The sequence below is a fragment of the Lissotriton vulgaris genome, chromosome 1_1 (genome assembly GCF_964263255.1).
Source record: "Lissotriton vulgaris chromosome 1_1, aLisVul1.2, whole genome shotgun sequence".
NCBI classification, from domain to species: Eukaryota; Metazoa; Chordata; class Amphibia; order Caudata; family Salamandridae; genus Lissotriton; species Lissotriton vulgaris.
The window spans coordinates 379,739,238-379,752,877 of NC_141685.1; the positions used below are offsets into that span (position 1 = coordinate 379,739,238).

Consider the following 13,640-nt stretch of genomic DNA (forward strand, 5'->3'; position numbering starts at 1 on the left):
AAACTGATGCTCATACGTTGACCTGATGCTGTGAAGCTGTATTTTTTCTGTATAATACAATTTATTTAAGCCTATAAGTTGCAGCTGTTTTAGTGACAAGTCATTGTTTAAATATAAGCTTAATTCATCTCAATGATTTTCAGTTGGACAGAGCGCCAACGCCGGATTATCACAGACGAAGCTACAGAGATCTGGACAGACCACGTCGATCTCCGTCGCCTCGCTACAGGAGAAGCCGGAGCAGGTCACCAAGGAGGTAATGGTCGAAATTAATGTTTATCTTTAGTTCACACAATATCTTCTCATATTTGGGTTCTGGGATCCCTCACCTGGCATTCAAAATCCGTATTAAAAGAAATACAAGAGTCGTGCTTAAAGCACATAAAGTTTCAAACTTTGCACTGACCTAAGCAACCCATGTTTTTTACTGCAGTATTATTTCGACTTTATGTATGGGATACCATTAAAATGGACACTCTTGTCACTATACATTTTGAAAAGCAATTATAAGGAATATATTTTCCATTATTAAAATAGTTTTAATTGTAATTGGAGCATTTTGCATCAAGTTTCAGGCTTCTAGTTCTGATTAAAGTTTGCCATTTTGAATTATCTCACTCGATGGGAAAATCGGGTTTAAACAATCTTCTGTTTGTTTGTACTACATGTCTCAATGGAATTTGAAAGACTTATGCATTATTTTGAGTCGAGAGCGATATTTCTCGTCTTACTGAGGTGGATTATAGAACCAAAACACTCCCAACAATTCCCAGTTTGCACAGGACCAAAAGTGCTAAGCGTGAAGATACGAGATGTTGTCTAGTGGCTTAGTTGCTCTCTTTGAAATGTTGTGATTTGTTCTATTAGATCAGAAAATCTTCTGTTTTGGGCAAAATGGTTTTGCAGCATAGTTAATGCCAGGCATAGCATCTGTGTGTTCCTGTAATAAATAGTTTAGCCTGATAATTCATAGGGTTTTTATTTTAAAACTGTTTAATGGTTATTGTAGGTGTGTTGAAAAATATGCCTTTTCTCAAATCTCAAGATGATATTCAAAGAAGTCCTGGAAATATAGTAGAGAAGTTACAAGGTCCTGCATTGAATGATGATGCATAGAAGGGGGGTGGCCGTGATTAAAGAAACTAAGCATAAGCACAAGAAAGTGTTTCTTTTGCCAGATTTGTGGCCAGAAACATTCCACAGACGTAAATATCAACAGTTATAGAGGAAATGCCTTGTTGAGAATAGTTTTCTGGCATGCGAATATGAGCCAGCAAAAAGTAGTCCGTATTCATTGCAAAACATATATGTTGGTTCAAGTGGAATCCCCTCATTTATTTCCATACTGAATGACCCTCTTCATGGTTAATGCAAAGAGTGATATCTCAGCAGAGTTTATTTGAAAATGAGTCCATAATGGATGTTCTTATAGCGAAACCTCAGTAGACATCAAAAGAATATCATTTTGTCTATGTAAATTTCCATGTACAAACAACAAGAGAGAAAGGGCCAACGTAAATACTCTCACGCCCCTGGGAATATAGAATCACAAACAACAAGAGAATATCTCTAACTATAATTCATACAAAGCTCTATAGGACTAGTGGTCAGGCAAAGTAGCCCCCAACACCCTTCAGTGCTCCATGCAGAAGTATAGACTGTGTCCTAAATAGGTAGTGTGATTATCAAGAGGAAAAAAAGAACCCTCAGGCACCCACACATGGTAGGTAGCCGTTTGTCTTCATTGGGTTCCTGTAGTTAGTGTGAAGTGTGAAGATACATCAAACCAAATAAGTGCAAGTTAAAATGAGTATAGATCACTCCCTCGATCAAGAGGTGAATCACACTACCTATTTAGGAAACAGTCTGTACTTCTGCATGGAGCACTGAAGGGTGTTGGGGGCTACTTTGCCTGACCACTAGTCCTATAGAGCTTTGTATGAATTATAGTTAGAGATATTCTCTTGTTGTTTGTGATTCTGTGTACATTTCCAGCAAGATTTCAGGCAGAGAATGTCATTGGTGTGCCATGTCAAAATTTCTGTCCTTTGTGCAGAAGTGCCTGTACTAGAATATGAGGCCATTGGCCCTCAAACTGATACTTGATTAGTAGTGTTAGGGATTGTGAGTGGCAGCAAGGGGAGGTTGTATAAGAATCTGGAAAAAAACAAGCTCTTGCCAAAGGATGTCAGCCCACAACCAGCCAGCGGGAAGCTGAGCAGCCTGGTCAGTTACAAACTGGTTCTCAATCATCTCTTCTGAGAAAGCATTCCAGGGTCTGATTCTTAACAATCCTTGTCCCACCACTCTATTGCTGTAGCATGTGGGTGGCACCAGTTTAACACTAAACTTAGTTATTTACTACTTTACATAGCGGCATCAATTTTAGCAAATGGTCATTTAGAAAAATCTTCTTCTTGCAGTTTTTTTAGAACTGCATAGTGACTTTCCTATTTTATCAATAAAAAAATATGAGTTACAGAAGAAATTTAAAAGTAGAATCTCTGGGTCTTACCTTGAGAATGGTCTACTTACTCACTGTTCATCACCTCCCTGTGTCATTTCCAGCCACCGTGCTTGGTAACCAATGCTACCAACTCCAGTTTCAACAAAAACCAGAAGACTGCCAAGAACACAGCAAAGCGCCACTCTTTCAGAAAGAAATGCAGGGCCCGTTGGAAGAGCTTTATTTGGTGTTTTTAGACGTTTTCACTCCTTCCCAATACGTTGATATGGAAATGGTTCTCCTTGTGTTCAAGGTAGACCTGCATTAAACACTTCAACTTAAGTCTACAAAGATCTGTACATGGTTTTCTGTTACTTTATTAAGACTCTCAAACTGTAAACTGCTCCGCTCTGTGTGCTTCCCTGTAGCATGCAAGACTTCCCAAGGTCAGCCTTGATTTTCTCAATATTTTACCTTTGCCTTTTATGTAAATCATTGTTTTTTTGTTTTAGGAACTGTTTAGTAGGCTTTTCTCCCTATAATAAATACATTGCAGTGAACTTTAGAGTCTGAGTGTTTGAAATCCATAATCTGATCTGTGTATTTTCTTTCACAGGCGAAGCAGATCCCCGAAAAGAAGAAGGTAGGTTACACTTTTCTTTTAATCAAGTTGGTGAGCTAGCTACTAAGAAATAAATGAAATGATCAAGGTATATCCAAAGACATCCATCAAGCTGAAGCGAAATGTGGCATTTGTTTAGTGCTAATCATTTGTACTAATGATTTTTGGTGGTCTTTTAAAACTCTTGTAGACCCACTACCATATAAACAAACAATGTTGCCCCATAGATATACCAGCGTTGCGCCAAGTGATATTTTTTTTTAAGTGTTCTCTCACCTGAAGGGGATATTCCAGTTTGATCAGCCAAGTCGTGATACTTTGGAATGTTACTTGAAATGCTTTTCCATACTGACGGTCAACACCATAAAATCACAAATGCCTTTTCACCTCACGCTGGCAGAGTCTTGTTATGGAGTTTCTCATTAGCTGCCTAAATGTTTTTGAAAATCTGGCTGTTTCCTAATTAAGGAAAATAACTTTTGAGTTCTTAAGAAGGATGATAAACTGGGATGATGGGCATGCATGCATTCCATTACTATCAAACATATATTGCATATATCGCCAGTTGCATCGACTGAGAAGGGTAACTTGTGATGAAGTGAAGTGCCAAAAGTTGTGAATGGGAATTAGGTTTACTGCCACTCATAAGCTGTTGCTCTTTCGTTGTCATTTTACAAGCACCACTTAAAACATTAGTCCATCTCAGAGCAATAACAGATTAGTGAAATTTAAAAACCACTGGGGCTTGTCCCCCCCTTGAAAAGGGACCATGTGGGATACATGAAGGTCAGCCTTTGCAGAGATGACTCTACATCTGTAGATCTCCAGGCTTTCTTACAACGATCTTGAGTAACGTACTTGAGAGTTGGTCATTGCAAGACCTGCTTCTCCAAAGTCATCTACACTATGAAATGGCTTTCTGTCACAAGTCAACGATTTACAAAACAAATACATTTCTTCATTACCCATTGATAACCTACTGAATTATTTTTGCTTGGCTGAAGGGAGGACTCAGCAAAAAAAGATACCGTATTTTCCGGCGTATAAGACGACTTTTTAACCCCTTAAAATGTTCTGGAAAGTCAGGGGTCGTCTTATACGCCGGATACTAAATTTGAAGTAATGTTTTCATGCGTTTTTACATAGCGCGGACTACACCCGAAGGTGTCAGACTGCTTCTGCATTATATAAAAATGGGCTGATGTGAGCAACAATAACAATGGGCAAATTACAAAAGCAAACATTAAGTTACATGGATCAAAAGTGACAATAGCGAGCAACCAAAATACATGAGGTAGCAATCGGTACATTCCTGGAGAAAAAGTGATAAGTGTGCAGGTTACAAAAGCATACAAAGCATACAAAGTACGAGCCAAAATAAAATACATTCTCAAAATGGCTATACAGGACTGCGTTGGGTAGTTTTCAATATTTTCTTTTGTTTTCATCTCTTTTTACTTGACTCTCCAGTAGCTTTTAGTAAAGTTCTGACTTCCTGGAGGAATCCACATGAACCAACTCAAAATACAAAGCTGACTCGCTGTTAAAAACGACTCTTATTGCGACAGTGATGTTTTTACATACACAGATAATCTATCATAGACCTCCCACTACCATTAAATTCTTGAGTCCATCCACAAAATAATTTGTTTTATTTGTATAAATCATACCTTGCTTCAACTGAGTGTTTCGCACCTATAACCAGGATCACTGGAATTATGTGGCATGAGGCGATCGAAATAGATGGTACTGTACACTAAATTATGCAACATAAAAAGCCAAATGATGCAACATCATGCAGCACATTTTATGATAATATTACTTCATAATGTTGTCCCTTTTTTTTTTTTTTTACATTTTAACACTGTCTGGGCTAAGGTTTCACCTCATTAGTACCAGTTTAACATCCAACTACAATAATCCCAAACTGAAATATCAAGTCAACCGTTGCAAAGGGGCATCTATGGTGCAGCAGCATATGTCACTGTGATTTATTAACTTTCGATCTGTTTGAGCTGCTCATTTTCTTTGTTAAAACCTGCAGCTTGTGCAGCAAATGATGGATTATGCGACAAATGCAACACATCTATAATTGTGGGGAAAATGTCACGCCTGCAGAATTGCATAATTCTAATGGCCCTGTTTATGATCATAATTCTGTCTCCTAACATAGCATCTAGTCTTGTGCCAGTCCCTCCAACATGCCGAGAAGTTACTTTCCTAAAAATATATTTTTTTCTATAATCCCCCATATTTCACTAGCAAAAGTCAACATATTTGCTGCCTTGATGGGAATAACCTGTGGAACGGTGTTGAGCAAGTTCTCTTGTACCATTGCCTTTTTCAAACTGCAAGATATATTTAACACACTGATACTGTGGACTACCAAAAAAGTAATTTAAGTCCAACACTAATGGCAAATTATACAATTTATGCAGTGCTAACAATGAATGGCCAGGCAGGATGCCTTTCTTAATACTTGCAATGCAAATCACTGTGCATTCTGTTGTTAAACATCTCTTGTGTCCTATATAACGGTCACAATATAAATGCATAGTGTTCAGTTTTGACAAGGGCATAGCCAGTCGCTGCAAGATGGCAGATGGGCTTTAGAACTGCTCTGCTGGAAACTCACAATCCAGTAAATCCGCCACCACCATTTGCACCGTCGGGGCTCTATTTGTAGTGGTTCGGGGACGGGGAGAGGTGGCAGCGCAGATTGAACGGTCGGTCCATCAACGGATCCCGTGCCCTGTATTTCGGCAACTGACTGAGGGCCTCTAAGGGCCTGCAGAGCCCACAACGTGGCCGGTTGCTGAAGCGGAGTGTCCCCACACTGCTACACGCCCAGCGGGGTAGCTTGGATATTGGTGGCCGTGCGGGTGTGACTCCAGCCCCTAGGAGACTGGTGGAGGAGGTGTCTAGTGCATATCTACACCCGCGTGACTGCCGCAACAGAACACCGCAGCAGGAGCCTGGACTGGAGTACGGGAGCCTGGGCGGCCTTCTGGCAAGAAGGAAGACTTGAATGGTGCGGTGAGTTGAGGTGGAGGTCAGTGGTCCAAACAGTGACCTCCCAACCTGTGCTTACTCTATCCTGTGGCTGCCTCCTGTACTGTAGCTGGGGGTTGGGCTCGGAACAGGCAAGGGTCCCGTGCGGACACAGGCCTGGATTGCAGGAGGCTACCAGCCCCCCCCCCCCCCCTGTTGCTTCCCCCTACCGTCTCCTCTGCATTTGGAGCTTGATTGAGACTGTGGCCTGATTGTGTGAGGAGGCACGCTGGTAAGCCCTGTGCAGGCATGTTGGATGGGCTTCAGATGGCCAGATTGGTCGCCCATGTTGTGATCTTCCTGAGTGACTACTGGAGCCTGGAACGTGGTCATGCCGTGATATCCCTGCCTTTGACTGCCTTTGCAACCCTACGGCCTGGTTCTCCAGGGGAAGTGGTAGTGGTGGTGGTGTCCTCCTCCCCTTGAACATTACTGGAGGAGTAGTGATTGGGAGCCATTCTAGTACCTGGGGGGCATATATGGGGGACTAGGCCCATTATAATCTGATGTGGGGATGCTTTATAGACACATAACCACGGGGTGGCCTTAAACGAGCCCGTGCATGGAGCAGTCACATTGGTGGAGTTGGAGTGACCCGTATCTGGAAGGCGGGCTTGACTTGCTTCCTGACCAAGAGAGTCCAGGGAGCTTTTGGGGTGGATGCTCCCATCTGCCCTTTCTAGCTGATAGCCTACCCGAGAGCAGTGCAAAGAAGGTAGTTGTGGGACTCCTCATGTCCCCCTGGCACAGGAAATGGGCGTGGCAGCTCCTGTAACGGAAAGAACAGGCCTCAAATGCCCTGCTCCATGTGTGAAGATGTCCTGGCGCAGACTTGTGTGCATCTCCTGTCGTGCCTGCTGAGGCTGTCTGGTTTGAGATTAGGGGTGTCTTCTGCCATCATTTGGGCATTCCTACCTGGTGGGACTGCTTGTGCTGCCCCTTCACTTGGTGTGAGGGCGACTGGCTGGTCTGCACTGGTTAGTAGGCGTCTCTACTGCGCTCCCCAAATCGTCCGTACTGGACCAGGCTGCTTGCTGGTGGAATTGTCAACAAGGGGTAGGACCTCCGCAGGACCGACACAATGTCGAGATGGCTGTGTGGTTATCCCTGCCCAACACTCGTCTGAGCCGACCACGGGCCTTGAACTGGATGAGATACTTGCTGGTATAGCGTATACCTTTGAAGATATGTGTACTAGGGTAGATGCGGTAGCGATTGAACTGGGGCTAGTACGTGAAGACCAGCATAAACATTCAGGACCCCGCCCCGTCGCCCATACTGAGCAGAAGATCACAGAACTGCGTCTAACAATGAAGAATCGGGTGGGCCAGGTGAGCTCCATTGCAACAAAAGTGCAGGAATTGGAGGTCCAGGTGGAGGATTCCTAGTTGGGCTCCTGTCCCAGCAACCTCTGCGTTGTGGGCATCACGGAGCTAACTGAGGGTTCTGACCCTGTGCAGTTCTTCTAGACCTGGATCTCACAGAAGGTGGAGCCGGCCGGCCATCCGCTCACTTCTTAATAGAGCAGCATGCCCACTGGGTCCCAGCACGGCGGCCTCTAGTGGAGGCCCCTCTAGTAGTAGCCTGTATAATGAATAGGGCTCCCAGTTTTATGGTATTTATTTTTTTAACATTTCCGTCTGTATTTATCCATATTTATTTTTATGTCATTTTATCTGTATATATCCGCATTTATTTTTGTCGCAAGCAAAAAAAGGCATTGCAGCTAGTATTTTTCCACATTTATTTAAATAGACCGTACACACAGTTGTTATAGGTTTAGCCAGGCGCGCAACACCCATTGAACTCAACGGGCTTCAGTACCACCCCCATCCCCCCCCCCCCCCCCCGAGGTCGTGTGTGGCAGCCCAGGATGAGACAGATCCCGGGCACACACAGAGACGCACCCCAACGTTTCACAGGTCTTTAAAAGACCATTTGAATGTTAATTTGGCTTTGCAGTTGTTTAACCCCTTCTAAGAGCTCCTGCAGCTCCACTCTGCCTACTGATTAAAGGATCAGCCCCACCCCCCCCCCCCCCCCCCCCGACATTGTTTCTTAGCCCCCCCCCCCTTGCCCCCGAAATTTGGCTCTAGTTGCGCCTCTGGGTTTAGCTATATGTTTATATCCGCCAAATTAAGTAAACACAATACAGTCATCAGAAAACTTTGCCATTGTAATACAAGTCATAGTAGTGTCAGAGATTACTTGCAGTAATACATGTGAGCTGCTGATATGTTACAATATTGAAAACACTGTCACTAGCAATGATTATTAGATGTAAAAACAATTTGGTTTTATACAAGTGCATTTGAGCACTTTCAGTGATCTGGCCAAAGACTGAATGAAAGAGCTGTCTGATTTCGTGATAAATTAGAGATATTGGATGCCTCGTTCTCCTTATTGTCAGTTCCATGCTCCTCCCTGCAGCATGCTCTGTGGTGCATTAGTCCTGCCGTGCACTATTTCCCTCGCATTTTTGAGGCCTAAAATATCCAACAACACCAACGTGAGCTGAAGCTTTTAATTCACACTTTTTAAAACTAAAAAGCGACGCTCAACATCCTGTGATTCTGGGCAAATCACTTAATCTCCCTGTGCCTCACAAAATTAATGTGTCCATCTGTGACGCGACTGGTGCTCATGTAAAGCGTGCCACAATTGACTCATTCCTCACATAGCGGAAATCAAGGGACCCGGCGGAGCAGAGCTTCACGGGGGCCCTACCCCAGAGCAGCCAAGGCTCAGGCTCTGACAGATGCGCTAATCTGTGGCTGATCGCCGTCAGTTGATTTCTCGGAGAGCGGTACATCTGATCTGGAATCTTCACGCTCTACTAGCAGTGTGGACTCTGCTGTATTACTGGATGTGGCACAGCAGACAGCGGAGGAGGTGATGTGATGTCGCAGAAACCTGCGACTTGCAAGCATACAACTGGAGGACCTACCAGGGTCCTGATCTTGATTCTTTCTGATATAGATTGTGAAGCAGTGTGTCTCCCGTCTACCAGTACTGTTTATCCCCTACAGCCTGACTCAAAGCAAAGGTACTACAGCCACACTGGCTGCCCCCTCGCCTAACTCCTGGGCGATTACTGTGTTTATGCTTGCACAATTAGGAGCATCCCTACTATGGGACCCAATGTTTGTTTGGGTGACCACGTGTTCAGGGTTTGCCCGAGGTGAGGAGCTGCGGGTTCTCTTATTGCAGTTAGTTGAATCATGCGGTGCGCTATTCTGTTCCTTTCCATGCAACACTGATCTTATGCTTCCTACCACGACTATGGCCTGCAGTTTGCAGTTCTCCCAGTAATTCACATACTACAATACTACATTGATGAGATGACTAAGGTGGGCATAGTTTCATGGAATGTCCCTGGTATGAGCACTGTGTGGAAGTGGCATACAGTTCAGCAATATGTCAGACGGAGGGTCCCACAGATAGCTCTTCTGCAGGAGAAATGTAACTGGGGAGGTCGGGAGAGGGTGTAGTGTATTAGATTACAAAAATTATGACGGGGTAATTCTTCAGCACCCCGTACACAGGCTTCACACTAGGTGCACTTACTGGATTGGACGGGGTTCCTCTTCTGCTTCATGGGGTCTGAGATTGATCCCGAGGGTCGCTATGTACTTGTGTAAGGCCAATTCGATGGTAGGACAGTCCTGTTGGGAAGCTTATATGGCCCCAACACTGCACAGCCAACCTTTCTAGCGACATTATACGCAATTCTTACTAAATGGGCTCACATCCCGGAGATATTGGGTGAGGATTTCAATTGCGTGCTTGATCTGCACCAAGATAGCTGGCATCTGACACTCCCAGCTTCTCTGGTGGTGACATCTGCAGCTCACCTTTCCCACTGGCTGCAACACTGGTCTTTACTGGACTGTTGGAGATCGTTTCATCCAGACTCCAGGGAGTTCTGTTATTATATATATATTGATACTTTGTGAGCTCCAGAAAGCATTTGTAAACTGACAAACACTAGATAAACTCAATACAAGATCAAGTATGAGCAAGACTTTGTACCTATAGAATTCAAAAAGAAGTTTCTATGTGTTGTAAATGTGTTGTACATGACCCTTGGAGGAAACCTAGTGCAAAGGAAACAATCTATGAGGGACATTCTCTGGGGTTTTCTTTTTCCTAGCTGTGTTGAATAAAACTTAAGACTATCAGTTGTCATAAGACCAAATATTTGTCACAGATAATACTCTTACACAATAGAAAACCATTACAACATTACGCAGGAAAGAGGAGCAGCTGAAAATCTCCACCGGGTAGCAAAGATTACATCGTATAATCGATTGTTAAAGGATAGACTTCTGCAATCATTATGAGTGCTTCTTTATTACCATCTGGACAACCATTTTAGACATCTGTGTGAAATATACTGAGGGCTGCCTTACCCACGAGAAATCATATTCTCTGGCTGGCCGTATCACCATAGGCATGGTGGCTTCCACCCTGTAGTCCAATGGCTCACATCTCTTAATGTATTGATGGTTAACATATACACTGGTAGTGCTCTTCCGGCTCGTATTAGTACTTGACTGTGATTGCAGTCAGGAGATTAGGGTGGGGATATTGAGGTTTAAGAATCTAGAAAAACTTGAGAGGTTGTTTTTTCCATTCTTGATCTCTGTTGACTTTTGCTTTAAACTTTTACAAATTGTATCGTTACATGCATAATGTTGAAAAGATTTGGAAATATAGTTACGTTGAACTGAAAAATGTTATTCAAAATGGCTGTTCACCAGAAAATTTTTGTAGTAATAGGTGTTTCTCAGGTGCATAATGTGAACATGCCAGTCTGTTGAAGTGAAAATCTTATAAAGGAATAAGTGTTCTGCAAGCCTTATATGAAATGTGTCTATTCCACAATAATGTTGATTTTGTTTGTCAACAATGTTACTGTGGTGAAAAAACAGTTCCTATAACTCTGTCATAATGCACAGCTCTTCTTAATGTGTATATACATACAAGTTTGTAATTTAATGTATTTATATGGCTACATTTCATGTTTCTACTAGCCCATCACCGCGTCGAGAACGTCATCGTAGTAAAAGCCCACGGCGTCATCGGAGCAGGTCCAGAGATCGACGTCATCGGTCCAGATCTAAATCTCCAGGTATGTTGTAACTCGTCAGTCTCCGGGGAGAGGCGGGGGCAAATGATAAGCAAACAGACTTTTTTTGTTTATTTTGATTAGCTATTTTTGTTTTCTGCTTTCATTGCAACACGCAGGGTTGGCAGATCTAATATATCTACCACTGGCTGCCTGCCTTTTTGTTTTGTTAATGCTTGTTTTTTGCCATGGGTATCATAAAATGTAATTGTGGGAACAGTATCAGGCACTTGCCAATATAAACTAAAAAACACTCTGCAAGAACATGTATCTTTTTTTATTTCACAAAGCACACATTGCCATAGGAGTCCTTGGCAGTAAAGGCAACTATTTGTGTGGAGGTGCCCCTTGTGAAAGAGAGGAATGCCATCATTAACAGTGAAGTTAGCCAATGGCTTACGCTTGTTGAGTAATTTCGTCCAGCTGAGTGAGACAAAAATTGACCAATGGAGGAAGAGGGCTGGCTGAAAGCCCCTAAAATTAAGGCTATATAATACTAGACCTAAAAATGGGCTAAATGGCCATGTTGAAGAGCGATTTCATTTTTCGGATTAGCAAGCCTTATTCTGAAAGTTGGATTAGTATTGAAGCATTTTTAACCTGTGATCAAACCCAAGTTTCGTACATCAAAGGTCCCTGAAACAACCAGACCAAAAGAGCTCCATGGATCCCCAGTTTGACCTGTCTGCACCTCCTTATTGTAACATTGACTACATGCCAATATTATGCAAAATGTAGCTTATGGCTTCCTGAGCTATACTGGAGAAGTGTGGCTCAATGATTAGAGCGGCAGACCCTGATGCAGAGGTCTAGCCCGGGACCAGGGTTCAATTCCCCGCCTCGGTGGGTCTTGGGCTCAAAATTCCACGGACCTGACAATTCTCGCCTCGGTGCCTATTCCAATCATGGAGTCCCACTCTGCAACTCTGGGCAATAGCTTGCTTAATCTCCACAATGGCCCCCACAACGCTAAGGATGCCTGGCCTCCACCTTGGGGGTGCCCAGGAGTGGACGCCTCACAGGGAAAGCCAGGATGGGTTCCACAGCGGTATTCGTACAAGCGCCTTGAGACCCTTGCGGGTGAGTAGTGCGCTATACAAGTATCAATTTACAATTTTATACAAATGTTTTTGGTCCTATTTCTTTCTCCAAGATTTTATCAGCTTCTACCTTTCACTGTACATCCTCTCTACAATCCTAGATTGTTCGATTCACATACCTCTAACTTTTTGAAGTGGGAGCGCTGACTGGACATTGAACAAAATGAATGTAATTTACTGTATGCTGCTGCATCGGAGTGTCTAACCCCTACCAGTCTTAATTGCCTAGGGACAGTCAAGTGCTCCAATGCAATGAATTTGCCATTTAATTAGACTACAATGGTATTGTGGCCCTTGGGCACCAGTGGTAAATGCAGGTTACTGCCCAGTAAACCATAGACTGCCTTAGGGCCCAAAAAAAATGGCCTCACAAATTGTCTTCTGTCTTCTTGCCAAAAGGAGGTTCCTTCCTACACTGTTAAAACCCTTTGTATAGTGGTAATGATGTACTATTCGCTATTTTCATAATAAAGTGGACAGAAGTGGCCTATTTCCGCACTGAGATTTCACCAAGTTGCATTGCGTTCACTGCTCATCTCCTTACCTCCGATACATTCTCCCTCACCTTTATGCTGGTTTGTAGCACACTTGAAGCTTCACTGGAAAAAGTTAAATACTGCATGCGTGTAGACTGTATGCCTGCATCCCAACTCTATTCAGAAAGTCATTGCTATGCGCTGAAGTAGTAATAACTTGTTTTTTATACTAATTTGCAGCACCCTTCTGAGATTTCTGGGTGCTGTAAATGACAAATTCAGTTTTTTCAGTTTGTTGATGCTCATTTTGAGGACCATGGGAGAGTGAAGGGATGAATGTAGATTCCCAGGATATGCAGACCACTCCACATGTTCAGTGGCTATGATTCAAACTCCTTGAACCACACCCCTCTGTTATTTTGCTTTAGCAGCTTCCTTTATTGCTTTTTGCAATCTGATGGATTTGCAGGTGGTATTTGATTGTAACAGGACATGAGGGTGGGGGAAGAGCAACAAAAAACAGGTATTTGCAATTCAATAGGGCTCACATTAGGAAAGTGTGAGCTATTGGTATTGTAAATGACATATTTTTAAATATGTGTTGGCTTTGAAAATATATAAATTAATAGCATTGTTATTCACAAAGCCAATAGCTTACACTTTCCTAATGCGAGTCCTATTGGCTATGGCAATGCTTGTCGGTAGCAAGCAAGGACAATGCTCTTGTGGTCCTGAGTGATGCTGTTGTGGTCCCGAGAGATGCTGTTGTGGTTGGGCTGAGTGATGTGGTGGTGTATTAGAGTGATGTGGTGGT

At 43.2% G+C, this 13,640-nt stretch overlaps 1 protein-coding gene across 1 annotated transcript in view; it reads left to right on the forward strand.

Annotated features, from left to right (window-relative positions):
• Positions 1-13,640, forward strand: part of PRPF38A (pre-mRNA processing factor 38A) — a 144,241-nt gene that overhangs the window by 105,652 nt on the left and 24,949 nt on the right. Inside the window, exons 6-8 of the mRNA XM_086952442.1 lie at positions 144-256; positions 3,063-3,089; positions 11,156-11,253. Coding sequence (XP_086808568.1) covers positions 144-256; positions 3,063-3,089; positions 11,156-11,253 — 238 coding nt within the window. The remainder of the gene's footprint in view (positions 1-143; positions 257-3,062; positions 3,090-11,155; positions 11,254-13,640) is intronic.